General features: G+C 43.1%; 1 protein-coding gene across 3 annotated transcripts in view; it reads left to right on the forward strand.

Annotated features, from left to right (window-relative positions):
• Positions 1 to 27,687, forward strand: part of LOC142151044 (uncharacterized) — an 89,335-nt gene that overhangs the window by 13,083 nt on the left and 48,565 nt on the right. For 2 of the 3 annotated variants that reach the window (XM_075206319.1, XM_075206320.1), the window contains exons 2-7: positions 107 to 298; positions 422 to 500; positions 1,712 to 1,809; positions 2,202 to 2,313; positions 2,399 to 2,496; positions 2,917 to 3,028. In XM_075206319.1, the coding sequence (XP_075062420.1) occupies positions 470 to 500; positions 1,712 to 1,809; positions 2,202 to 2,313; positions 2,399 to 2,496; positions 2,917 to 3,028 (451 nt within the window). In that variant the 5' untranslated portion in view covers positions 107 to 298; positions 422 to 469. The remainder of the gene's footprint in view (positions 1 to 106; positions 299 to 421; positions 501 to 1,711; positions 1,810 to 2,201; positions 2,314 to 2,398; positions 2,497 to 2,916; positions 3,029 to 27,687) is intronic. The other variant, XM_075206321.1, reaches the window with a different exon arrangement.

The raw sequence follows: 27,687 nt of genomic DNA on the forward strand, positions 1-27,687 counted from the left end.
AATAGAGCAATATTGTAAACAGTAGTTTGCACTATAAACCCCTAAAAAAATTCCAACTACGTGTGGTTTCATTTACCTTTTTATTAATGTCTCTCTCAATACACAGGATTACACAGTAGTGATCAAGAGATCTGGTGAGTGTGTGACACCCAGGAGCCGCCCCTGTGTGTCAGGAGGATTGAGCAGGACCCAGATCCCCATCACGGTGCCTGAACCTCACTCACTGATACATGGGAGAAACAATGACCAGAAGATCCTGGAACTGACCAACAAGATCATTCAGCTGGTGACTGGAGAGGTGACTGCTGGGAATGGGGCATTATACAGTAACACCAGGGGATGTGTCTGGATGATGACTGTGTCATTGTGTAGTCAGATTCCTATAAGGTCTCAGGATGTCACTGTGTATTTCTCTGTGCAGGAGTGGAAGAATTTAGGAGGGCACAAGGGTCTGTAGGAGGACGTGAGGATGGAGAATCACCGGAACCTCACATCACTGGGTAAGAGGAGACTTTCATTTATTGTAGACGAGAGAATAGTTTTGCAGGCCACATAGATACTCATCTGAGAATCACATATATACATCCTCGACTCCTCTCTCTCCTTTGCCCCTCACATTCACTCTCTCACCAAATCCTGCCGTTTCCAGCTTCGCAACATTGCCCGCATTCGGCCCTTCCTCTCCCAGGATGCCACCAAATCTCTCGTCCACTCTCTGATTATCTCACACTTGGACTACTGCAACCTTCTTCTTATCGGCCTCCCCCTCTCTCATCTCGCTCCCCTTAGATCTGTACTTAATGCCGCTGCTAGGCTTATTTTCCTCTCTCACCGTTTCACCTCTGTATCCCCACTCTACCAAGCCCTTCACTGGCTCCCCTTCCCCTACAGAATCCTTTTCAAGCTCCTCACTCTGACTTACAAGGCCCTCGCCAACTCCACTGCTCCCTACATCTCTAACCTTATCTCTATTCAAACTCCCTCCCGCTCACTGCGATCGTCCAACGATCGTCGCCTCTCTTCCCCTCTGATTACCTCCTCTCACGCACGTATCCAAGACTTCTCCCGCGCCGCTCCCCTCCATTGGAACAAGCTCCCTCGCTCCATCAGAACTTCCCCATATCTGTCCTCTTTCAAACGAACATTAAAAACCCACCTTTTCCTTAAAGCCTTCCAGTCTCATGCCTAAACTCCCACCGGTCGGCTACCTCTCTTTCTCATCCCTTCTTCCCTTCTCCCCCTTCCTCGACTCCGTCTCCATTTCTCCCGTCTCTCCGTCTCATCCATGTGTCTGTCTGTCTTCCCCTCCCTTTAGATTGTTCGGTCCTTTGAGCAGGGCTCTCCTACCTTCTGTTTCCATCACTTTTAACTGCGCTCTCCAGCTACTTAGCTCACCTCCTCTCAGTCCCTCTGCCCTTTGTCTCCTCTCGCTTCTCTCCGGTCCCCTCAGTGACACTCAACCTGTCATCCATGCCCACACTCTTGGGCCATAGTTACCGGCCTATACTCACTTTTGCCCTTCCTCCCTCTCTTTCATGCTGTGCCTGAGCCCCCAGAGTTATAGTGCTTACTGTTACTTGTACTGTGCTGTTTCACCTTGTACTGTGCCATTGTTTGTCCTTGTACGGCGCTACGGATACTTTGTTGCGCCCTATAAATAAAAATTAATAATAATAATACAATGTATTTAGTCACTGTCTGTTTCTTACAGATGAATCCAGTAACAGAAATACCCCAGAGAGATGTCCGTGTCCTCTTTATTCACAAAATTGTAAACAGGAAAATCACAGTATTCCGCAGGAGTATCAGGTAGACGACATTTTAGGGTCTCTCTAAATACCAAAGTGAATTTTCCAATTTATGATCGGTAAAAAAACAAAACTGTTTTGGATGTTATCCACTGATATTCTTCTGTTTCATCTGAAATGGTTAAATTAGATATTATTAGATATGATATATTTTATTACCATAATCCTGTTAATGTAACTCTCACAGGTTTGGCTCTCTCTATCTCCTATCCTCTTTGTATTGCTTCCTTTATTCTAGTTGTCTTCTTATGTAGTTGCTTTCTCTATTGTCTCTTGCATTGACTTTTACTGATTATATTGTTATTTATTGTTGATTGTGCGGCGCTGCAGATTCTATGGCGCCAAATAAATTAAGATGATGGTGATATTGTTATTGTTTTGTTGGTTATTTAGGATGTCGTCTTGACTGATATTAAAGTACAAACGATAGAAGGAGAGAAAGAGACGTATGTGAGGGGGGATCAGCAGTGTAAGGAGAAGGAAATCCCTACAGATATCAGCACAGGTGAGTATTAAACATATATTAGAGAAAGGAATCACATAATCTGCTTATGTAAACAATGTAATCAGTCCATGTATGTTTCCTACAGATGGATCCAGTAACAGAAATACCCCACAGAGATATCTCCGTCCTCTTTATCCACAGGATTGTACACGGGAAAATCCCATTATCCCACAGAAGTCTCAGGTATATGACATTTTAAGATCTTGCCAAATACCTAAATGCCAAAGTGACTTTATTACATTATCTGTAAATGAGCTGTTTGGATCTTATACACTGATATTCTTCTGTTTCATCTCAAATGATCAAATCAGATATTATTAGATATGATATATTTTATTACCATAATCCTCTTAATGTAACTCTCACAAGTTTGGCTCTCTCTACCTCCTATCCTTTTGTATTGCTTCCTTTATTCTAGTTGTCTTCTTATGTAGTTGCTTTCTCTATTGTCTCTTGCATTGATTTTTACTGATTATATTGTTTCTCTTGTCTGTATTTTTCTTGGTTTATTTTTCGTTGAATGTGTGGTGCTGCGGATTCTGTGGCGCCATATAAATACATTAAGGTGATGGGGATATTGTTATTGTTTTGTTGGTTATTTAGGGTGACGTCTTGACTGATATTAAAGTAGAAACGACAGAAGGAGAGGAAGAGACGTATGTGAGGGGTGATCCGCAGTGTAAGGAGGAGGAAATCCCTACAGATATCAGCACAGGTGAGTAATAAACAATCATTTATTTTACACTCTCATCTGTCAGTACAAACTAATGAGGAAAATGTATCTGTCCAGTTGGAGAGTCTGGAGCCATCAGCCCCTATTAGACTCCTGTTCTCCTCCTCACATCACATCATTGTGTGCTACCAACCCAGAGATCTGACCAGTCTCCTCCTCACATCATATCATTTTGTGCTACCAGCCCAGACATCTGACCAGTCTCCTCCTCACATCATATCATTGTGTGCTACCAGCCCAGAGATCTGACCAGTCTCCTCCTCACATCATATCATTGTGTGCTACCAGCCCAGACATCTGACCAGTCTCCTCCTCACATCATATCATTGTGTGCTACCAGCCCAGACATCTGACCAGTCTCCTCCTCACATCATATCATTGTGTGCTACCAGCCCAGACATCTGACCAGTCTCCTCCTCACATCATATCATTGTGTGCTACCAGCCCAGACATCTGACCAGTCTCCTCCTCACATCATATCATTGTGTGCTACCAGCCCAGACATCTGACCAGTCTCCTCCTCACATCATATCATTGTGTGCTACCAGCCCAGACATCTGACCAGTCTCCTCCTCACATCATATCATTGTGTGCTACCAGCCCAGACATCTGACCAGTCTCCTCCTCACATCATATCATTGTGTGCTACCAGCCCAGAGATCTGACCAGTCTCCTCCTCACATCATATCATTGTGTGCTACCAGCCCAGACATCTGACCAGTCTCCTCCTCACATCATATCATTGTGTGCTACCAGCCCAGACATCTGACCAGTCTCCTCCTCACATCATATCATTGTGTGCTGCCAGCAAAGAGATCTGACCAGTCTCCTCCTCACATCATATCATTGTGTGCTACCAGCCCAGACATCTGACCAGTCTCCTCCTCACATCATATCATTGTGTGCTACCAGCCCAGACATCTGACCAGTCTCCTCCTCACATCATATCATTGTGTGCTACCAGCCCAGACATCTGACCAGTCTCCTCCTCACATCATATCATTGTGTGCTACCAGCCCAGACATCTGATCATGTCTCCTCATGTGACATTGCCATGAATATTTGATCCACAGCTGTATATTATTAGTGTAATACTAATGTAGAATATAAGATTATTCTCCTCCCTCTAAGATCACATACACCCCATCACAAAGTACACTTCACACAAACTCCACCTGCCTGCACACAGCTGTCATTGCACAATAGCTCCCCTCCAGTCTACGTGCTTGGATGCTCTATACAATTGCTCTTTATTGTGCTGATTTGACCCTGTACAGAGCTTTGCCCTTATACTTTACTTTGTGCTGTTGCCCATCTGTGACCTACTCCATTCTCCTAATCTGTCCTGATGCTCTCCTTTGTTCTGTGTAAGGATGTGAGACCTAAGAGTAGTGTAAATCCATATCTAGGTCTCGCTGCTAATTTCACCCATGTCTACTCTACTTTTGAGGCTCCAGTGTTTGTGTGTGAGGGCAGTGTCTGATTGGACAATGTCACTGGCTAATGAGTCTTCCTGGCTAATAAGTCTTCCTGTTCTAGGATGCTGGCTGGGCAATGTGTTTGATTAGGAATTGTTACTTGCCAGACTCTCATTGTTTAGAGTAGGACCATCCTATTAGCAAAAGCGCCTTGGCGTGGCGGATGGCTTAAACATACATTTGCAAATGTGTGCAACAAAGACTTTTGCATTTTTATCTACAGTAGAAATGGCAGATCTGTTGCTGGCTATAGCAGTGTGCTGGGGGAAAAAATGTTGTGTGTATGTTCCTTGCAGGATAACCCCACCCTTTCAAGCACCTGTTATGGCCTATAAATTGATTTGAGCAGCTTCCACTTCTGTATACAGTGTCCGCATTTGGCTGGAATTGTCCAAGCTGGATGCACTTTGCGTGTCACTGTGGCTGGGCTTATGCAATGTGCTTGGTAATGCAGTTGTATAATTATAATGAAGTGTTTGTAGTTTGCAAATTGAAATTAAACAGCTGAACATTTCAACTTACTCATAGTAACATACATGATATGGGCAATAATATTCGAACGCTTAACCATTACACCAACAGGGACTGTAATGACATAGTATTCAAATACATATACTTTAATATGGAGTCGGTCCCCTTTTTTCAGCGATAACCGCTTCCACTCTTCTTGGAAGGCTTTTCACAAGATGTTGGATTGTTTCTGTGGGAATTTGTGCCCATTCATTCTGTAGAGCATTTATGAGGTCAGGCACTGATGTTGGACGAGAAGGCCTGGCTCGCAATCTTCGTTCTAGTTCATCCCAAAGGTTTTTGATGGGGTTGAGGTCAGGGCTCTGTGCGGGCCAGTCAAGTTCTTCTACACCGAACTCATCAAATCACGTATTTTTAGTCCTTTCTTTGTGCACTGGGGCACAGTCATATTGGATTATAAAAGGGTCTTCCCCTAGCTGTTGCCACAAAGTTGGAAGCATAGTATTGTCCAAAATGACTTGTTATGCTGAAGCATTAAGTTTGCCCTTCACTGGAGATAAGGGGCCTAGCCCAAACCCTGAAAAATGGACCCATACCATTATCTCTCCTCCAACAAACTTCACAGCTGGCATAATGCAGTCAGGCAGGTAACGTTCTCCCGGTATCCATCAAACCCAGACTCGCCCATGTGACTGTCATACAGAGAAGCGTGAATCGTCGCTCCACAGAATACCTTTACACTGCTCTACAATCCAGTGTCAGTGTGCTTTACACCACTCCATGCAACGCTTGGCATTGGTCTTGGTGATGTGAGGCTTGCATGCAGCTGCTCGGCCATGGAAACCCATTCCATTAAGCTCCCGCTGCACAGTTTTTGTGCTTAGATTAATGCCAATGAAAGTTCAAAACTCTTCAGCTTTGGAATCAACAGAGTGTGGGTGCGACTTTTAAGCACCATGCGCCTTAGCAGTCATTGACCCCGCTGTGTGATTTTATGTGGTTTTCCCCTTCGTGGAGTTGCTGTTGTTCCTAAACGTTTACATTTTCAAATAATATCACTTGCAGTTGACCGTGGAATATCCAGCAGGGATGAAATTTCACGAACCATCTTATTGCAAAGGTGGCATCCTATCACAGTACCACGCTTGAAGTCACTGAGCTCTTCAGGACAGCCCATTTTGTATAATAAATGTTTGCAAATGGAGATTGTATGGTTAGGTGCTGATTTTTTACACCTCTGGCTTTGGGTCTAATTGAAACACCTCAATTCAATAATTAAAAGGTTTGGCCAAATACTTTTGTCCATATAGTGTATGTTACTATAATTTGGGGTATAATATGTTAATATGTTAAACCATGTAAAATACAATGTCTATACTCATACATTTATTTTATTTCCAGCAGATGGATGCACACATAGGAATATCACAGATGGAAAATTAATTTTATCTACAGATTTTGAAACAGAAGATAACAAGATCACACAAGATTCTCCAGGAGGAAACCCCACTACCCTAAATATACATCCAGTACTTCACAGAGCAGATAAATTATCTGATCGATCTAATCATGAGGAATATTCTCCTGATAATATAGATACTGTTAGACATAGTACAGCTCATACAGATCACAAAATATTTCTATGTTCTGAGTGTGGAAAATGTTTTACACGTAAATTTTCTCTTGTTGCACATCAGAGAATTCACACAGGTGAGAAACCATTTACATGTTCAGAGTGCGGAAAATGTTTTACACATAAGTCAAATCTTGCTGATCATCAGAGAACTCACATAGGTGAGACACGGTTTACATGTTCTGAGTGTGGGAAATGTTTTACACGTAAATTATCTCTTGTTGCACATCAGAGGACTCACACAGGTGAGAAACCATTTACATGTTCTGAGTGTGGGAAATGTTTTACACATAAGTCAAGTCTTGCTGAACATCAGAAAAATCACATAGATGAGACACGGTTTACATGTTCTGAGTGTGGGAAATGTTTTACACGTAAATTATCTCTTGTTGCACATCAGAGGACTCACACAGGTGAGAAACCATTTACATGTTCTGAGTGTGGGAAATGTTTTACATATAAATCACATTTTATTGAACATCAGAGAACTCACACAGGTGAGAAACCATATATATGTTCTGAGTGCAGGAAATGTTTTACACATAAGTCAAGACTTGCTGAACATCAGAGAACTCACACAGGTGAGAAACCATTTACATGTTCTGAGTGTGGGAAATGTTTTACATATAAATCACATCTTATTGAACATCAGAGAACTCACACAGGTGAGAAACCATTTACATGTTCTGAGTGCAGGAAATGTTTTACACATAAATCAAGTCTTGCTGGACATCAGAGAACTCACATAGGTGAGACACGGTTTACATGTTCTGAGTGTGGGAAATGTTTTACACGTAAACTATCTCTTGTTGCACATCAGAGAATTCACACAGGTGAGAAACCATTTACATGTTCTGAGTGCAGGAAATGTTTTACACATAAGTCAAGTCTTGCTGAACATCAGAGAACTCACATAGATGAGACACGGTTTACATGTTCTGAGTGTGGGAAATGGTTTTCACATAAATCAAATCTTGTTAAACATCAGACAACGCACACAGGTGAGACACAGTTTACATGTTCTGAGTGCGGGAAATGCTTTACACGTAAATCATCTCTTGTCAGACATCAAAATATTCACACAGGGCAAAAGGTATTGGATATGAAACAAGTTTGATTACATTAATGTGTATATACTTTGTGTGTGTGTGTATATATATATATATATATATATATATATATTGTAACAAAGGGAGGCATTTATCTGACAAGAGGCAGAAAAGTATACAAACAGAATAAAACATTGGCACAGTTATGCACCTAGGTTGAGGTTAAACCAGGTAAAACGTATGTGTAGTTTAAAGTTTGCTAACTTACATGATTTCCTCTCAGCAAACAGACAGGGTGTGTCTGATTAATCCAAACAGAGGCAGTGATGGGCGTTTCCTTATAAAGAGAAGGTTGACTGTGTTACTTGTTCAGGGAGACCAACGCTGGGGTAGCTGGCTGGTCCTGAGAGAGAGCTGGTCTGTGTATAGCTAGCGTTTATGGTCTCCAAGTATTGCTGTGAAATCTGTACGGTGTCAAAACATTTACCATCCTGACAATAAAACTACATAAAAAGAAAGAAGTTGTTCGTGTGTGCTTCTGCAGTAGCAGGCTCTTGCCACAAGTGGTGTCAGGAGTGGGATGCTCCGGGAAGCAAGTTTCCGCTACCCAACCCCCGCAGACGTCAACATGGAGGAAGTACTGAGAACCCTCGTGAATGTGGCCACTGCGCAGCAGGAACAGCAAGCTCAGATGCTACGAGTCGCCGAGGCACAGGTGGAAAACACAAGGCTCTTAAGAGAAGAGTTAAGCCAGGTGTGACGGGCACTAGGAGTCTTTACCCAGGGATCACCAGGTGATGGACTTACCAGAGCAGTATAGGTGGTAATATGGTAATCTGGTAGCGGGGTGATCACGGAACAGGAGACAGCAGATGGTAGAGAATGCTCGTGGAAAGTCTATGACTAGCAGCACTGGTAATATATACGTAATAGTACACGAGGAACTGAATGGACAAAGGAAACGTGAGGGTAGTCAGTGGTCTGCGGTAGCAAGTTGTACCACTGCTATAGTGAGGAGGAATGTCCAGAAGCAACGAGGAGGTGATGAGAGTCAGCGGTCTGCGTTTAGCAAGTTGTACCGCTGTCTAGGTGAGGGAACGGAATCCAGGTGGAGGTATCCGGGAAGTCAGTGGTCTGCGTTAGCAAGTTGTACCACTGCTATATGGAAGGATACTGGAACAGGAATCAGTGGTCTGCCTCTAGCAAGTTGTACAACTGAAATATATATGTGAGGAGGAGCACGGGGAGATAATGTAATGCAGAGTATACACGGGCACACTGAACTTGAATCCACAATGATATGCACAAAGTAGTAATAACTGAGCAGCACTGCACAAATATACAAAGACACAGGAAGAGTCCAGACTACCAGGTAACACAGTCAAATGATGGCAATAGACTCAGTGGATAGGCGACTTCAGAGAAGAACAACTCAGTCCAGCAAGGTATGCAATACACGAGCACAGTCAATGATAAGTATGCATACCGTGGTTCAGAAGAGCAGGCTGTCAGAAAGGAGTGCAGAGATACCTGAGCGGCAGGAGGCCGGCAGGATGTGAAGTCCCAGGGAAATGGAAGCAGTATCCAAGTAGGAGCAGCGCACAGGTAGGTAGACCAGCAACGATGGAACAATACTCAGGAAGCAGTAGTATATAGGACTGGTCACCTGGAGATCACTGAAGAGTAGAAGCGGTATCCAAGTAGGTGCAGCGCACAGGTAGGTAGACCAGCAACGATGGAACAATACTCAGGAAGCAGTAGTATATAGGACTGGTCACCTGGAGATCACTGAAGAGTAGAAGCGGTATGGCAGAGAGGACAGCAGCGGAGCGTTGATCCAATGCAGACAGGCGAGTTGACACAGGCAGGAACACTGTAGAAGCACGGAGAGCGGATCAGCTGGCTGCAGACACGAGTAGCACTGAAGGGTAGCGACAAGCAGGACACTGCAGATACACGGAGGTAGCGGATAGGAATCAGCAGGTGCAGTCGCGATGAAACACGGGAGAGTTGAGATGAGCTGAACCTGTTGAGCACGGAGGCAACGGATAGGAATCAGCTGGAGCAGTCTCGATGAAACACGGGAGAGTTGAAGTGAGCTGATAACTAGTGCACGGAGGCAGCGGATAGGAATCAGCTAATGCAGTCACGATGAAACACGGGAGAGTTGAAGTGAACTGATAACTGTAGCGCACGGAGGCAGCGGATAGGAATCAGCTAATGCAGTCACGATGAAACACGGGAGAGTTGAAGTGAACTGATAACTGTAGCGCACGGAGGCAGCGGATAGGAATCAGCTGGAGCAGTCTTGATGAAACACAGGAGAGAAAAAGTGGTCTGGAAACCACAGGAGAGTTGAAGTGGTCTGGAAACCACAGGAATCAGCTAGGCTAAATACACGAGGAAACACAGGAACACCTTCAGAGGCTCATGGGGAATGAGACTCCAAGATCAGGCAACGAGGTATAGACAGCAGGTGCTTTAAATAGGGAGTGTTGCCTGATCAGCCAATTAACTAAAAGGAACAGGTACTGAAGGTTTGAAAGGGCTGCACATGCGCAGACCCTCAGGATGGTGGACGGCCACGGTTCCTAAACACACGGGAAGAAGCACTCACAGTCTGGTGAGTGACACCAGGTGAGGCATGACAGAAATGAACCACCTGGTCCTGTTCTCCAGAAAATTTCACCAGCTGATGACGTAGAAGCATATCTGGTGTCCTTTGAGAGACTTGCAAAAAGGGCAAAATGGCCTCCTAAAGATTGGGCTGAGAGACTGGTGCCATATCTGACTGGGGAAGCTCAGCGAGCTTATATGGATCTAGATGAGGAACGGTCCTCTGATTATTTGTGCCTAAAGGCTGAGATATTGGCTCGCATTGGAGTTTCCGGGCCAGGCCGAGCCCAGCGCTATCACCAATGGCGCTATGACAAAGAAAAACCGGTCAGAGCGCAAGTGGCTGAGCTTTCTAAAATTTTAAAGAAATGGCTGCAGCCTGAGGAGAATTCGCCTTCTCTGATTATTGAAGTTCTGGCGATAGATCACTGCATCCGGGGGCTGAACCGCGATTTGCAAAGGTGGGTTCTGCAATCAGACCCACAAACTTATGAAGAGCTCGCCACCGTGGTAGAAAGGTTTTGTGAGCTACAGCAAATGACTAAAGAACCTGCATTTGTGCCAAAGCCGCTGCCACGCCAAAAGCCAGGTTCGACAATCCTTGCTACAGGGTCCAATGGCAAAACTGCTACGGACATAGGGCCAGGTGCAAAGCTGTCTAATCTGAAGTGTTTTGAATGTGGTGAGCTAGGCCACTTTAAGGCAGAGTGTCCTAAACTACAGGAACCCATGTACTGTTCCGTGGCACATATTGGGCCTGCTTTTCCAAGCTGTTTTACCATGAGTCCAACATCAGGAAGTCCTTGTTTGTTCTGGGTGACTGTGCTAATCAACCAAAACCTTGTTCTGGCCTTGATTGACTCGGGGAGTGAACTTTCATTGGTTTCCAGCTCTGCCTTACCCAAAACCATAATTTCTCGGTTGCCCAAGGTGAAGGTTCTTTGCGTACATGGCACGACAGAGGAGTATGAAAGAACAATATTACCAGTCACACTCAAAGACAAAACTGTTATGGTGGTAGCTGCCATAGCACCTAACTCCCATATCCACTCATTTTGGGGCGAGACTTCCTACTGTTTAATGATGTCTTCGGTGAGCGGATCCGGCCGGACATGCCGGCAACTGATGCAACGGTCGGAAGCCCGGTCTTAAAGGAACCGCCTAAGAATCCACAACGTCTGGACATCGATCTTTGGGAACCGCCAAACCGGAATGCCATCCTGGGAGTCACAGCAGGAGTTCCACAAAAGCATTCACCTGCGGGGAAACGTGGACAGTCCAAACTAGCATTGGTCGGTGATGTCGCAGATGAGCCCACCCCGCCTGTCAGTGAGGATACGGACTGGTCTGCAATACCAATTTTTCTTCCTCTGCAGGACTTTGCTCGAGACCAACTTAATGATGCCACTTTGGAACATGCCTTTAAAAGTGTGACTGAGGTAAATGGGGTAGCGAAAGCCGCCCAGCCTGCAGAAGGTATACCATATTTTATTGTTAAAAATAATTTCCTTTATAGAGTTGCTAGTGTACAGGGGGAAAAAGTAGAGCAATTAATGGTTCCTCAGGTCCATGTACCCCTAGTATTAAAAGCAGCACACACACATGTCTGTGGGGGACATCTAGGGGAGGATAAAACACGGGAATGAGTTCTGCTTAGGTTTTCCTGGCCCGGGGTACACATGGCAGTGAAACAGTATTGCCGGTCTTGTCCCATATGTCAGCGAACCTGTCCCAAACCCATGTACAGGGCACCTCTCATTCCAATACCAAAAGTACAAGTTCCTTTTGAACGGATAGCCATGGACCTTGTGGGGCCACTGGAAAAATCCGCACGTGGGCACCAATATATACTAGTGATGCTTGACTATGCAACCAGGTATCCAGAAGCAATTCTCCTACGAAACAGAAAGTCCAGCACCATAGCTAAGGAACTTGTATTGATGTTTACACGCTTGGGAATACCCAAAGAAATCCTCACAGACCAGGGGACTCCAATTATGTCCAAACTGTATGAAGGACATGTGCCAGTTGCTAGGGGTTACGGCACTTCACACCTCTGTATACCATCCACAAACAGATGGCTTGGTGGAGCGCTTTATCCGCACATTAAAGCACATGCTCAGGAAAGCAGTGGCTCAAGAGAAAAAAAGATTTGGACACTCTTATTCCCTATTTGATGTTTGCCATCCGTGAGGTACCTCATGCTTCAACAGGGTTTAGTCCCTTTGAGTTATTGTTTGGGAGACAGCCCAGGGGTATCTTGGATATGTTAAAAGAAGTGTGGGAGCAGAAAGGTGCCAGAGAACCAAATCTGGAACAATTTGTGTCCCAAATGTATGAGCGGCTAGGAAAGATAGGGCCCATTGTGCAGCAACATGTAAAAGAGGCTCAGGAACGACAGAGGAAAAGTTATGATAAAAGTGCTGTTGTTCGATCTTTCAAGCCTGGGGACAAGGTCCTAGTCCAGGAAAGCAAACTTTTCGCCCATTGGCAGGGTCCATGTGAAGTTCTAGAGGCTGTCGGTCCTGTCAATTACAGTTAGGTAGAAGGGAGGAGCAAATATATCATGTTAACCTCCTTAAACCTTGGCATGATGAGGAAACCTCTCCTCAGGTAGTGAGTACTGCCATTGAAAAGTCTGAAGTGCCCATAGAGCCAGCTTTGTCCATTCAGCAGAGACAACAGACTGAAGAAATGATTCGCCAGAACAGGGATGTCTTCTCTTCCATTCCTGGGCGCACTACCTTAATCGAACACCACATTGTCACTGCGCCAGGAGTCATTGCAAAGCAGAAGCCATATCTTATTCCAGAAGCTAGACGGGTGGACGTGAGAAAGGAGGTCGAGAAGATGCTCCAGTTAGATGTGATTGAAGAGTCCACTAGTGAGTGGAATAGTCCCATTGGGCTTGTCCCGAAACCCAATGGGACAATTAGGTTCTGCAATGACTTTAGGCGCCTAAACAGTATGTCGCAGTTTGATGCCTATCCGATGCCACGTGTGGATGAACAAGTGGAAAATCTTGCTGGTAGCAATTATTTAACAACCCTTGATCTAAAAAAGGGTTATTAGCAAGTTCCCCTGACTTCCACGGCCAAGCCAAAGACTGCATTTTCCACCCCTGATGGTCTCTATCTGTCACGGGCACTAGGAATTTTACCCAGAATTCACCAGGTGTAGCTACATTTACCAGTGCGGACCTCTGGGTAGTGTGGTGAATCAGTGGAACCATACAGTAGAATAGAGGAAAGGAATGTCAATAATATAAATGCTGAGTCTTGGCACCGTGGAACTGTGATGGTACAGCAGTTTAGTAAACAGGATAAAATGAGGAAAGAGTCCAAGTGCCTTAGCACGCAGGTAGCATATAGCAGGCCAGTACTTGATAACTGGATAACGTTAGGCAAAGACCAATCGACAATATAGTAGAAGAGTCAGCGACTTGCAGCTACAATACAGAGGCACTTGTAGACTTTAGTCCAGCTAATAGGTACCATACAGAGTAGTAGCTATATCACAAGGAAACATGAATGCTCTACAACTGGTAAGTTTCACCACAGATATGTAGAGAAGACTTGTCCAGCGCAGGTGTGTAACAGAATAGCGTGCGTGGTCTGCAATTGGCAAGTTGTACCACTGATGTGAAGGGAAGACTTGTCCAGGCGCAGGCATGTAACGGAGCAACGTGAGTGGTCTGCAATAGGGAAGTTGTACCACTGATGTATAGAGGAGACTTGTCCAGGAGCAGGCATGTAACGGAGCAACGTGAGTGGTCTGCAATAGGGCAGGTAACAAAGGTACCGATAGTAGTCTAACTTTACATAAAGTTGCCTTCCCCATTCCCATCTCGCCCCCCTCCGCTCTATACTCAATGCGGCTGCAAGGCTCATCTTCCTTTCTCGCCGCTCCTCATCCGCCTCCCCTCTCTGCCTTGCCCTACACTGGCTCCCCATTCCTTACAGAATTCTTTTCAAACTCCTGACCGTCACTTTCAAGGCTCTCTCCCAGTCTACTGCTCCCTATATCTCCAACCTCCTCTCTATTCACACCCCTTCCCGCTCCCTGCGCTCGGCCAATGACCGTCGCCTCTCCTTAACTCTGATCACCTCTTCCCACTCCAGAATCCAAGACCTCTCCCGTGCTGCCCCCTTTCACTGGAACGGCCTCCCTCGCTCCATCCGTCTCTCTCCCAATCTGTCCTCCTTCAAGAAGGCACTCAAAACTTACCTGTTCCTAAAAGCCTACCAACCTTTCACCTAACCCCCCTCATCTCATCTCCTCCGCCTGTTCTCCCCCTCTCTCCTCCCAGCCCCCCTGTTCTCTCCCCACTTCTTCAACTTGCTCCCTGTGTGCCTGAGTTCTGTCTACCCTCCCTTAGGATGTAAGCTCATTTGAGCAGGGCCCTCTTCCCTTTGTTCTCCATACCTGCTCTTCTGCTCCGTCTTTACTGCATTAGCCTCCTGGGAGTCTCTGAAGTTTTGGTATTTTTTGTTTACTGTGTGTAATGTTTCACCTTGTTTACTCTACTGTTTGTGCTCTGTACGGCGCTGCGGAACTCTTGTGGCGCCTAACAAATAAAGGATAATAATAATAATAATAATAATAGTCTGCAGCGGGTAAGTTCTACTACCGATGTGGAGAGGAGACTTGTCCAAAGCAAACGGATAACACGAGCAGAAACAGGAAACACCTCAGAGTCTCAAGGAATGAGAACCAAGAACAGGCAAAGGTAATAGGGCAACAGGTGCCTTAAGTACTGAGAGATGATTAATTAACCAATGAGACTAGAGGCGAGGTATTAACAGTTCAGGGTTTCTGCACATGCGCAATCTTAGTCAAGATGGCGGACGGCCGTGATGCAGGAGAGGCGTCGGCAGGAGCGAGAGAGACCCATGTCCCAACCTAGAGGCACTAACAGTCCGGTGAGTGACACTATCAATATAAAGTCTTACCCTTTGGGTTGCATGGGGCACCTGCCACCTTCCAAAGGGCCATGAATAATTTGCTACAACCTCACACAGCTTATGCAGCCGCTTACTTGGACGATATAGTGATTTATACCCCAGACTGGGGATCACATTTAGCCAAAGTTGAGGCGGTTTTAGCTTCATTAAGGTCAGCAGGGTTAACAGCTAACCCAGAGAAATGTGCCATAGCTATGAGAGAAGCCAAATATTTGGGGTACGTTGTTGGTCGAGGGCGTGTGAAACCCCAGCTAGATAAAGTGGAGGCAGTCAAAAATTGGGCAAGACCAGAAAAAAAGTCGCAGTTAAGAACCTTTCTAGGCTTAGTAGGTTACTACAGGCGGTTTGTAAGCCACTTCGCCGCTAGAGCTGCTCCACTAACGGACATGTTAAAAAAGAGTTGTCCAGATAGATTAACCTGGTCTGACTCTGCAGAAACCGCCTAGTCTGATCTTCGGTTAACTCTTTGTTCCTCCCCAGTTCTACAAGCACCGGATTTTACCCGGGTGTTTCTTCCTCCAAACTGATGCTTCTGGTGTTGGCTTAGGTGCAGTCTTGTCACAGGAGAAGAATGGAGTAGAAAATCCTGTCCTGTACCTAAGTTGTAAATTGCTTCCAAGGGAACAAAAATATTCCACTGTGGAGAAAGAATGTCTCGCCATAAAATGGGCTACAGAAGCTCTGCGCTATTATCTCCTAGGCAGAGAGTTCACCCTAATAACAGATCATGCACCATTGAGATGGATGCAGAACAACCGGAAGGTAAATGCCAAGGTAACCCGCTGGTTCTTGGCACTGCAACCTTTCAAGTTCTCAGTAGAACATAGACCTGGGATTCTACACAAAAATGCAGATGCATTGTCACGAAAATATGCGCTCCTCGCAAAGTCTGCATCTCCCTACTTGGAGACTCTAGGGGGAGGGATATGTAACAAAGGGAGGCATTTATCTGACAAGAGGCAGAGAAAGTATACAAACAGAATAAAACATTGGCACAGTTATGCACCTAGGTTGAGGTTAAACCAGGTAAAAACGTATGTGTAGTTTAAAGTTTGCTTACTTACATGATTTCCTCTCAGCAAACAGACAGGGTGTGTCTGATTAGTCCAAACAGAGGCAGTGATGGGCGTTTCCTTATAAAGAGAAGGTGGGTGTGTCACCTGCCCATCAAGCTAGGCTGGGGGAGGAGTATCATGTATAAAAGCTTGGCTGTGTTACTTGTTCAGGGAGACCAACGCTGGGGTAGCTGGCTGGTCCTGAGAGAGAGCTGAGCTATGTCTAGCTAGCTTTTAGGGTCTCCAAGTATTGCTGTGAAATCTGTACGGTGTCAAAACATTTACCATCCTGACAATAAAACGACATAAAAAGGAAGAAGTTGTTCGCGTGTGCTTCTGCAGTAGCGGGCTCTTGCCACAATATATATATATATATATATATATATAATTTTTTTTTATTTAGTATTTTTATTAAACAATCAAACAGGGTAGAACAAAACTTTGTGTTGTCTAAGTATATAAAATAACTTTTCAGAGGTATTTTTCTACATTTGTTAGAAATATAACCTACCAGAATAGAAGAACTAAGATATTAGGAAGAAGAATTAAAATAGGAGAATGACGTGTACTTTCAGCGTCACTGTGCACACGCTATCTTTATACCTTTTTCCATGATAGGTTTCTTACATAACCACACACTTTTATCTTTCGTAAGCCAAACCTCCTCCAGTCCTTTACACTATATTAAAATCCAGTTCTCACAGGGTTCTCTATATAATATTTATGGTCTCAAGGCAATATAAAACCCATATTGAAAATGGACATATTTGTATGAAAACTCATATTTACTTACAACATTGTTACAATATATATTCAATAACATAATCTTACACACAGTACATATAATATTTTAACATATATGACCTATATACACATATATGACATATATGTGACCCTTCACATTAACAGCTAGCATAGTGTGATTAGGTGCTTATGCGGTATATATCACCTAAGAAGCAGCATTTTGAGATCTGATTATTCCCTGTATAATGATCCATCCTACCAATAACTAGGAATCAAAGACCTAGCATTAACAATACACTTCCTATATGATATATACCATTTAGTACCATCTAATAGCAGTGTCTGATAAATCAGGGCATATATTTACCAGTATATCAGAAATCTATATATCTTAGCCTATGCTGCCACCTAGAGTTCACTCCCTGGGCTTGAAACGGTGTTACATTGTTTCTTTATTCTAATTAGCTCTAGATTATTGGAGTAGATACTTTGTACTTTACAAGAAACACCACCATAATACAGGGACCAGTGTGGATGGTCTCCTTTTGCCCAAAGAGATAATTTCCCAACAAGGTGCTATCAAATAGAAGGGATTCACAGTTTATTCAGACTTACAGGACATTGTATATCTCAGTCAGCCCTACAACCGAGGTGTTTTAACTTCTACTCTGTTTATCTCAACACTTTATTTTTTAAGATTTCGCCTGCGTATTATCTTGGTTGAATACTCATCTATGTTTTTAAAAATACATTAATAAAGTTTCATGTTTTAATGTACTTATGCATTATAATGTCCTTACCTGTGTCCTTACCTGTCCTTAACTATGAACTTTGACCTTAGCACCCCCTCACGATACGTATAATATAATTGGTCTACCAGTGAGGAAGGTTTATACCTTGTGCGGAGCTCTTTTCCCTTCCCCATTACCCTTTCTTTCCATATTTGTATAACTAATTACTCAGGTTACCAAGGTTAACTTACCTTTATCCTCAGCTATTGTACTGTTACACCTCTACCCTCCTCAACTCCAGAGTCACAAACACTATGTTACAGGGCACATACTCATCGCAGCTAGAGCTGCAATAGCTCAGAATTGGAATTCCCCTATGATCCCGCCCCTTTCTAAAATTATTAACAAAATTCAACACAGTTACAGATGGAAACTATTGGTTTTAATTATGATACAGCGGCCTCCTCACCATTGATTAAATGGTTCACATGGTACGAGTATTTTAGAGAATATAGTTCTGGGTCTAACTCCTAACTTCTACTATATTATGCTGAACGTTCTTGTAGGGCATTAGCTTGTTTTTTATAAAATCATCTTATTGGTGCTTTTGTTTATTGACTGGTTTATCTTAGGGGTGTGCACCGGCCACTTTTAGTGTTTTGGGTTCTGATTAGCTTGAGGTTTTGGGTTCTGATTTGTTTTGCCAAAACACCCGATGAAAGGTTTTGGTTCTGATTTAGGGTTTTGGGTTCTGATTTATTTTTAAAAAAAGCATAAAAAGTGCTAAAATCCATTTTTTTTTTGTTTTTTTTTCACTCCTACGCTATTATTAACCTCAATAACATTCAATAACAATCATTTCCACTAATTTCCAGTCTATTCTGAACACCTCACACCTCATAATATTGTTTTTAGTCCAAAAGATTGCACCGAGGTAGCTGGATGTCTAAGCTAAGCGAACACAAATGGGCGGCACAAACACGTGGCCCATCTAGGAGTGGCAGTGCAGTGGCAGACAGGATGGCAGTTTGCAAGAGTTTGCTAGAGGTGCAAGATGGAATTGTCCTTGGGCCCTCCCACCCACCCTGATGTTGTTGAAATAGGACATGCGCACTTTAACAAACCAATCATTTCAGCGACAGGGCCTACCAAACTACTGTGGCTGAAATGATTGGTTTGTTTAGACCCCTACGCCAAAAAAGCAATTCATCTCTCCCTGTACAAACTGAACTGGCTCTACTGAGGCAAGATATAGTCCTCATCCTCATCCTTTGGTTCCTCGCCCCCTTCAGTGTGTACCAGTGTGAACCTTGCACAACACCAAAATCAGTCTCCACTGCGCTTGACTCAGGCGCATCCCCCCTCCTTTGCCTATGTCGTAGGTGGCTGTGTAGGCTTGAATGGCCTTTTGCTGCTCCTCCATCCTCTGCAGCATATAGAGGGTGGAGTTCAAGCGCGTCACTACCTCTTGTTTTAGTTGATGGCAGGGCAGGTTCATGCTTTTTTGATGTAGCAGAAACAGTGAACGTAGTTTAATATCTGATACTAATATTTCTGCACTGCAGGAACAGTAAACGTAGTTTAATATCTGATACTAATATTTCTGGACTGCCTAGTGAAGTGGAATCTCGCCGGGATTTGGTACCGGGGACACAATACCTCCATCAACTGTCTAAATTCCACTGCACAGATGGCGGACACCGGACGGACATCTAACACCAACATAGCTGTTACGGCCGCAGTTATCCGCTTTGCCATAGGATGACTACTGTCGTACTTCGTGCTCATGGCAAATGACTGTTGGACGGTCAACTGTTTGGTGAAAGACGTAGCGTTCTTATGACTTCCCCTCTGGGAAGATGACCGACTACCAGCAGCAGCGGCAGTAGTAGGCATACCGCTGCAGGATCCTCCGGAAGAATCCCGGATTGAAGAGGACTCAGTCATGCCGGTGACATGGCCTGCAGGACTATCTCTGATGGAGATCGTGGAGGAAATTGACGAGGAGGGTGTTGCTGGTGTGGATACAACAGGACCAAGGGATTTAGGTGTCCCTGGACTGCTGAGGGTCCTAGCCCCAGTTCCTGAACTAAACACTGAACTATGAAGGTTATTCAGGTGACGTATATGGGAGGATCTCCCTAGGTGGCCAAGATCCTTACCCCTGCTTATTTGAGCTTTACATATGCTACATTTGGCCATACATTTGTTGTCCAGATTCGGATAAAAATCATTCCAGACCGAAGAGGTGGATTTCTTGGTCTTCTGGCCAGGCATGACGATGGGCTTTTTCTTCCCATGGACAACAACTGTTTCCCCCCCTAACCACATCAGCATCCTCGTCAAGTTCCTCCTCAGCGCCAGCTACATCAATATCCTCCTCCCGGTGTACTACATTGACACCTTGATTATCCAAATCTGGATCTACACTGTGGGTGATCCTTCCAGCATATGCAGAGGGCGTGCTGAAAATGGTGGAAGGAGCCACCTCTTCCTGTACAGTGATGGGAAGGTCAGGCTTCGCAACCACCCACACCCTTGGACTCGCCTTGGGGATTTGTGATGTCATCTGTTTAGAAGGCAGAGTTGTTTGCTGTGTTGTTGATGACAGCTTAACTCTCTTAATTTTTTTTGAGGGGGGGGAGGAGGAGGAGGAGGGCTTAGATTCTTGGGTGAAGCTGAACCACTAGTCCTGAACACGGGCCAGGGCCTAAGCCGTTCCTTGCCACGCCGTGTCGTAAATGGCATATTGACAAGTTTACGTTTCTCCTCAGATGTTTTTAATTTCCTTTTTTTGGTAATTTTAGTGAACTTTGGCTTTTTGGATTTTACATGCCCTCTACTAGGAGATTGGGCATCGGCCTTGGCAGACGACGTTGATGGAATTTCATTGTCTATGTAATTACTAGTGGCAGCAGCTTCAGCATTAGGAGGAAGTGGGTCTTGATCTTTCCCTACTTTATCCTCCAAATTTTTGTACTCCATTATATGCAGCACAAGAGAGCGTACCCCTAAACTACACACACTTTGGGACTGCGTAAACAGTGAACGTAGAAATTAAGATTGCAGTACCTATTTTTTGGGACTGTAGAAACAGTGAACGTAGTAATTTAGATTGCTGTACCTATTTTTTGGGACTGCAGAAACAGTGAACGTAGTAATATAGATTGCAGTACCTATTTTTTGGGATTGCAGAAACAGTGAACGTAGTAATATAGATTGCAGTACCTATTTTTTGGGACTGCGGAAACAGTGAACTTAGAAATTTAGATTGCAGTACCTATTTTTTGGGACTGCAGAAACAGTGAACGTAGTAATTTAGATTGCAGTACCTATTTTTTGGGACTGCAGAAACAGTGAACGTAGTAATATAGATTGCAGTACCTATTTTTTGGGACTGCAGAAACAGTGAACGTAGTATTTTAGATTGCAGTACCTATTTTTTGGGACTGCAGAAACAGTGAACGTAGTAATATAGATTGCAGTACCTATTTTTTGGGACTGCAGAAACAGTGAACGTAGTAATATAGATTGCAGTACCTATTTTTTGGGACTGCAGAAACAGTGAACGTAGTAATATAGATTGCAGTACCAATTTTTTGGGACTGCAGAAACAGTGAACGTAGTAATATAGATTGCAGTACCTATTTTTTGGGACTGCGGAAACAGTGAACGTAGTAATATAGATTGCAGTACCTATTTTTTGGGACTGCAGAAACAGTGAACGTAGTAATTTAGATTGCAGTACCTATTTTTTGGGACTGCAGAAACAGTGAACGTAGTAATATAGATTGCAGTACCTATTTTTGGGGACTGCAGAAACAGTGAACGTAGTAATATAGATTGCAGTACCTATTTTTTGGGACTGCGAAAACAGTGAACGTAGAAATTTAGATTGCAGTACCTATTTTTTGGGACTGCAGAAACAGTGAACGTAGTAATATAGATTGCAGTACCTATTTTTTGGGACTGCAGAAACAGTGAACGTAGTAATATAGATTGCAGTACCTATTTTTTGGGACTGCGGAAAAAGTGAACGTAGTAATATAGATTGCAGTACCTATTTTTTGGGACTGCGGAAACAGTGAACGTAGTAATATAGATTGCAGTACCTATTTTTTGGGACTGCGGAAACAGTGAACGTAGAAATTTAGATTGCAGTACCTATTTTTGGGACTGCAGAAACAGTAAACGTAGTAATATAGATTGCAGTACCTATTTTTTGGGACTGCAGAAACAGTGAACGTAGTAATATAGATTGCAGTACCTATTTTTTGGGACTGCATAAACAGTGAACGTAGTAATTTAGATTGCAGTACCTATTTTTTGGGACTGCAGAAACAGTGAATGTAGGTAAATTTAGCAGTACTAATATTTCTGGACTGCAAGAACAGTGAACGTAGGTAAATTTAGCAGTACTAATATTTCTGGACTGCAAGAACAGTGAACGTAGGTATTGCAGTACTAATATTTCTGGACTGCAAGAATATATTGCTCTAGAATTTTTTTTATACTTTTTAAATTATTTTTTTATATTTTTTTAAAATTATTTTTGTATAATTTTTTTTTTTTTTTTTATGATTTTTTAATAATTATAAAATTACTATGGACTTAGCAGAACAAAGCACAGGACAAAAGCACCACTGGACTCAGCAGGACAGACACTGGCCAAAGCACCACTGGACTCAGCAGGACAGAGCACAGGACAAAAGCACCACTGGACTCAGCAGGACAGAGCACAGGACAAAAGCACCACTGGACTCAGCAGGACAGAACACTGGCCAAAGCACCACTGGACTCAGCAGGACAGAGCACAGGACAAAAGCATAAAGCACCACTGGACTGATCACACAGGAGCAGGAGCACCACTACCCTACAACCTCCCTCTTCCCTGATCTCAGCCCAAATGAAGATGGCGGCCGCAAGCGGCGAATTTATGACATCCGAGTCTCGCGAGATCCGACGCGAGACTTGGATGTCATAGCCTCGTTTCGGATTTTTTTCCCGGGCGGAAGTACCCAAACAGTGCTCGGATCCAGTCGGATCCGCACTGTTCGGGTGGGCTCGGATTAGCGGAATCCGAGCCCGTTCATCCTAAATTTATCTCCGACAATTTCCCCCTTATTTGTCTTCCCCCTCCTCCCCCCGGATGTCTACGTCTTAAATATATTCCAATGTTAAGTGTGGTTTTTTTTATCTCTTTTTTTGATTGTTTGTTTGTTGGCAGTATTAAGAGAACATTCATTCAATTTTACACTATGCACTGTATTTGGTAATTACTGCTATGCCTGTTACGTGTCTTTTATATTAAAATTCAATAAAAACTTTTAAGTAAAAAAAAAATACACCTTTACACCTCCAGGGGTTGTGGTCTGTGACACATTTTACAATCACCATTTGCATGTTGCCTGATTTACTTCCCAATTCTACTATGTGACCTACCTTTTCTGTGTAGCATCACACAGACCCAATTTTATTATTAATAAATCCCATATGAATTTATATACAGACCTAGGTACAGGGTATCGGTTGAGCTTATACTAATTTCCTCAACTTCTCTGTTTGGCAGAATTCTTAATTTGACATATGAGCTGCCCTTCATCATGCTATTGAGGAATATGTGGTTGATCACTACTTTTATTGATGTTAAGTGGCATATCTGAAAACTTAATTATTTTGTCTATATAAAATATAGCCAGTCATCACATGGTCTCCTTGTGCCAGACAACATGTTGAGCGATTCCTTAAAGTCTATTCAGGTGTCAAAACTCCAACCTATGCCAGGATATAGCTCATCCTATGAGGTCTTTGAAGCTGACACAGGTGACACTGTTATCTTCTAACACCGGGATGTGCAGAGCCACCGAATAAACATCCAACAGACCCTCTGACTTCACATTCTACACTTTAGTAGCTCAATTTATCAATGAATTCCTTTGATATACCATATTTACACTGCAGTTAAGATTAGGCCTTATTCCCCCAAAATATGTTATAGGTTGATCCTTATAACTGTAATTCCTCTATGATCACTACAGTACTTATCTCTTTCTGTATCTCATACATGTGTAAAATCTTGATTGTGTGTGGATATATGTATACATGTGTCCCAGATAACATTAAACCCATATTATACATATTTTCCAATATGTAAATGCACTGCTAATCCTATATACAATCCATACAGAATCAACACACAATCCTCACTATATCAGAAATGCATAATACATAACACCATTGTTCTTGTATAATGTGCATACATATCAGAACCTCCATATATTCTCAATAGTACGTCACACTACAGCATAGATATTATGTATCTCACTCCGGGGCTATTTTGACAAATCACGGTGACCATAATAACTCATAAAACACAAATTCCACTTAACCATTTAAAACACCATATTCCTGTTTACAATATCCACACTGTATCCCATAAATGATGTGATCACTGCGAAAACTAAAGGCCATTACTCTTTTCTAATTGTCCTGGATCTCTGCTGCATATGACACTGTTGACCACTCTCTTCTTATACAATCTCTACAATCCCCAGTTCTTCAAGACACTGTCTTATCCTGGTTCTCATCCTATCTAATTGCTCTTTCATCTTTAATTTCTCTGGATCCACCTCTGCTTTGCTTCCTTCATCAGATAGAGTACCACAAGTCTCAGTGCTAGGTCCTATTAAAGTAATTCTATCGTTTTAAAATAAGCATTGCCCAATCAATTGAATGTGTGTCCAAAGCACAAAGTGATTTATTTTTAACAGATGTAAATAGTCAATAATTTAATACATTATTATATCATGATAAAGTACAGTACAGCACAGCCAATACCAAAAGATAAGTACATACCAATGCAATCGCTTGCGCTCGCTTGCGCACCCACGGGACCCGATGGACAATATTCTGTATAGAATATTGTGTCAGAGTTGACTGAGCCCCAGTGAGATGCAGCTAATATATATACAGTCAGTGTTTCATTGTGAACAATAGAGATGACGTAGATTGTTTCTATAGGTCCAGACGTTGGGTGGGTCCAGGCCAGACAGGTAATAGGTTGATTCAATCTAAGGAATCCAAAGGTGGGGGTCTTCTCTCCAGGGGGTCTGCTCCTTTTCATAGCCAGTATCATACAAAGGTTTTACTCTCTAATATCAATAACTAAAGTATGCAATGTGCGATCTCTTCGCCGATTGCACCGGACAGCTGCTGATGATTAGGGCTTCAATATGATATCAGGCATGACACCTTTCCTATTACCTAAACCTTTAATAACACTACAATGTACATATAATCACTATTTATATATATATATATCTATATATATATATATATATATAGACTAATAATAAACCGAATACTATCTGCTCCTGAATTACAGTGTAACAGAAGCAATATGAAATGATATAAATAACTAACTGTTGTAATGCGAGTGTGTGCGTGCGTATTTTACCGTGCGAATGCACCACATCACGTAACACGTGGCGTACGCTTCGCAATACGCACGGCAAACCAATATTAAACCAATATACTTTCGTTCATCCAATTATACGACTTCAACAGTCCACCCTTTGATAGTACAATAAACTATCACCTTAAAGATGTTATAAGCAGGATCTCAGTACCACGTTTCATTGTTATGTAATACAAATCCCCTTTGGTGTATGTCCACACTGTTTGTAGATCTAAACAAGTTATCATAAGAGAGAGTCTTAATCCTCTAAACGACTTCTTCTTTTACTATAAACCGTACACTTCTGGAGCTTGGAGATAACTTTTTGTATGCCCTTCAAGGGTGCAATAAAACACTTAATACATTATTTGGAAAGGTACATGGTACAGTAGAACGTGTATCAGCTATACAGAATTCTCTACTACAGTTCTTCAAGTTTAACAGGTTCTTCTGTCCAACGCATGTCTTTAAGCTCAGAATACATTTAAACACTTCATGTTCATCAATAGCATCATCCTATGTCTATCAATAATGTCATATGCAATCTCCTTCAGCTTGCGTTAATATACACACATCTAATAATGTCACCAGTTCTTTTCATCAACCCTTGTGGGCGGGCTATTGTCTGTTCGTTCTTCCCAGTCTCTCAATGCTCAGATTTAACAGTGATCGGCTTGCAAAGCATTGGGAGACTTCAGACTAAGGGACCTAGGTGTCCTACTTTTTCCCCTAGTGACCTCCCACCCATAGTTCAGGTACCTCAAGAATATTTAGTGGAAAGAGAACTAATCCTACTTGATATAATCACTGAGGCACGTGTGAGCACGCCCAGCACTTTGTTTGGTCTAAAACCTTACCCTCCCAAGAATGATAATCATTCTCAAGGATGCCTGCTCAAGTCCGAATATTACTGGACTGGCATCGCTGGGTGTGTCTCTTTTCTAACCATGGGGTCGCCGTACTTACGGACGTAATGCTACTCAGACAATAGCCCCTCGCACTTTCTCCAAGCTCCAAGGTTTCTAAATTTTCCTTTACCCCTGAATTGAATAGAGTAATTGGCCGGACTGATTATGCTACTAACTTCTTCCTCCCCAACACCTCCTTATCACTACCTGAACCAGTCTCTGTCACCTGCTAATAATCAAAAGAATTAACCGTCCTGAGAAGAGAGTGAAATGGGAGAACACAAAAGAGGATAAACTACAACTTCATGCTGGACAACAGTCTTAGCCTTTGGCTCAGGTGCTACTAACTGCATTCGAGGCCTTTCAGTACAGACTCATGAGTGCCCTTGGACCCTTCTCTGAGTGTTGGCCCCTCTGCAGTGGGTGGTATGGGCACCAGTGTGTCTCTGCTACCCTTGAAGCCGTGAGGCTGGTAGCCTACACCTGGTACCTGTCTGGCAAATAACCTAAGCTTAAGAAATTACTGCTCCACAACTTACTCTCCTGATCCAACATCCTGACAGTTAGTGTGACCTTTCAGGAAACAGTGTTTTGGACGTTCTTGGTTGCTGTCTCACTATTTACCTTCTCTCAAGGTCTAACCTAGCCTCCCAGTTACAATATCATCTCACGAGGGGTCAAGAACATTTCAAAACTGACAGGTTAGGAGTCTGCCCAGGGGTGATCTCTTGGCAGCGGGAAAGGACTAGTGGCACTTCAATCAAGTTCCAACTCTTATTCTATTCAATTCATTCTACCGAGTACCACTACTTTATGTTCACACTGGTTTATGGCTAATTGAAAGTATGTGATTTGTTACCACTACTCATACATTATACATCTATTATCAATAACATGAATACCCCTATCATCTATTATAACTCTAGGACTATCACATTAAATAACAAAAGCTTTGAGTATGAAACAGTAATACATTAGACACATTTCAATACACCTCTACCTAGACATATTTCATTGGTACACCTGTGTATACTTGAGGATCCTGCATGGTGGTAATTGGATGACGTGTATTTGTTTTACCTGGAGGAAAACCCATCAGCAGGAGGGATATGGGATGGCTCTATTGGTCTACCTTGTCCATCTCTCCAGAGTCCACCAGACTCCTCACCACATCTCTTCACCTTCCAGACAGTTTATCCCTCGGGTAACACAAATCTTCCTATATTAACCAATATGTGTATGCGTGCATGTGTGTTCACCTTTTTAAAACTAAAACAATACAACGAAAAACAAACAAAACATAGATTTGTTAGCTGTCACATAAAACCCTGTTGTCTATTTGACAGCTATGTTCTCCCTGGTGTGACAGCCCTGTATGGTTGTGCGTGTAAGTGTGGACCTTACTAGCAGCTACTTCAGTTGGTAACTGTGTCACTGTATAAAGTCCTCTATGTAGTGTCCTAATCATGTGCTGGTATTGCTATAAAACGATTTCTTAGTCACCTCAACATCGCCCTCTAGACTAGAAAAAAAATG

This window comes from Mixophyes fleayi, chromosome 4 (assembly GCF_038048845.1).
Source record: "Mixophyes fleayi isolate aMixFle1 chromosome 4, aMixFle1.hap1, whole genome shotgun sequence".
In the NCBI taxonomy this organism is placed as follows: Eukaryota; Metazoa; Chordata; class Amphibia; order Anura; family Limnodynastidae; genus Mixophyes; species Mixophyes fleayi.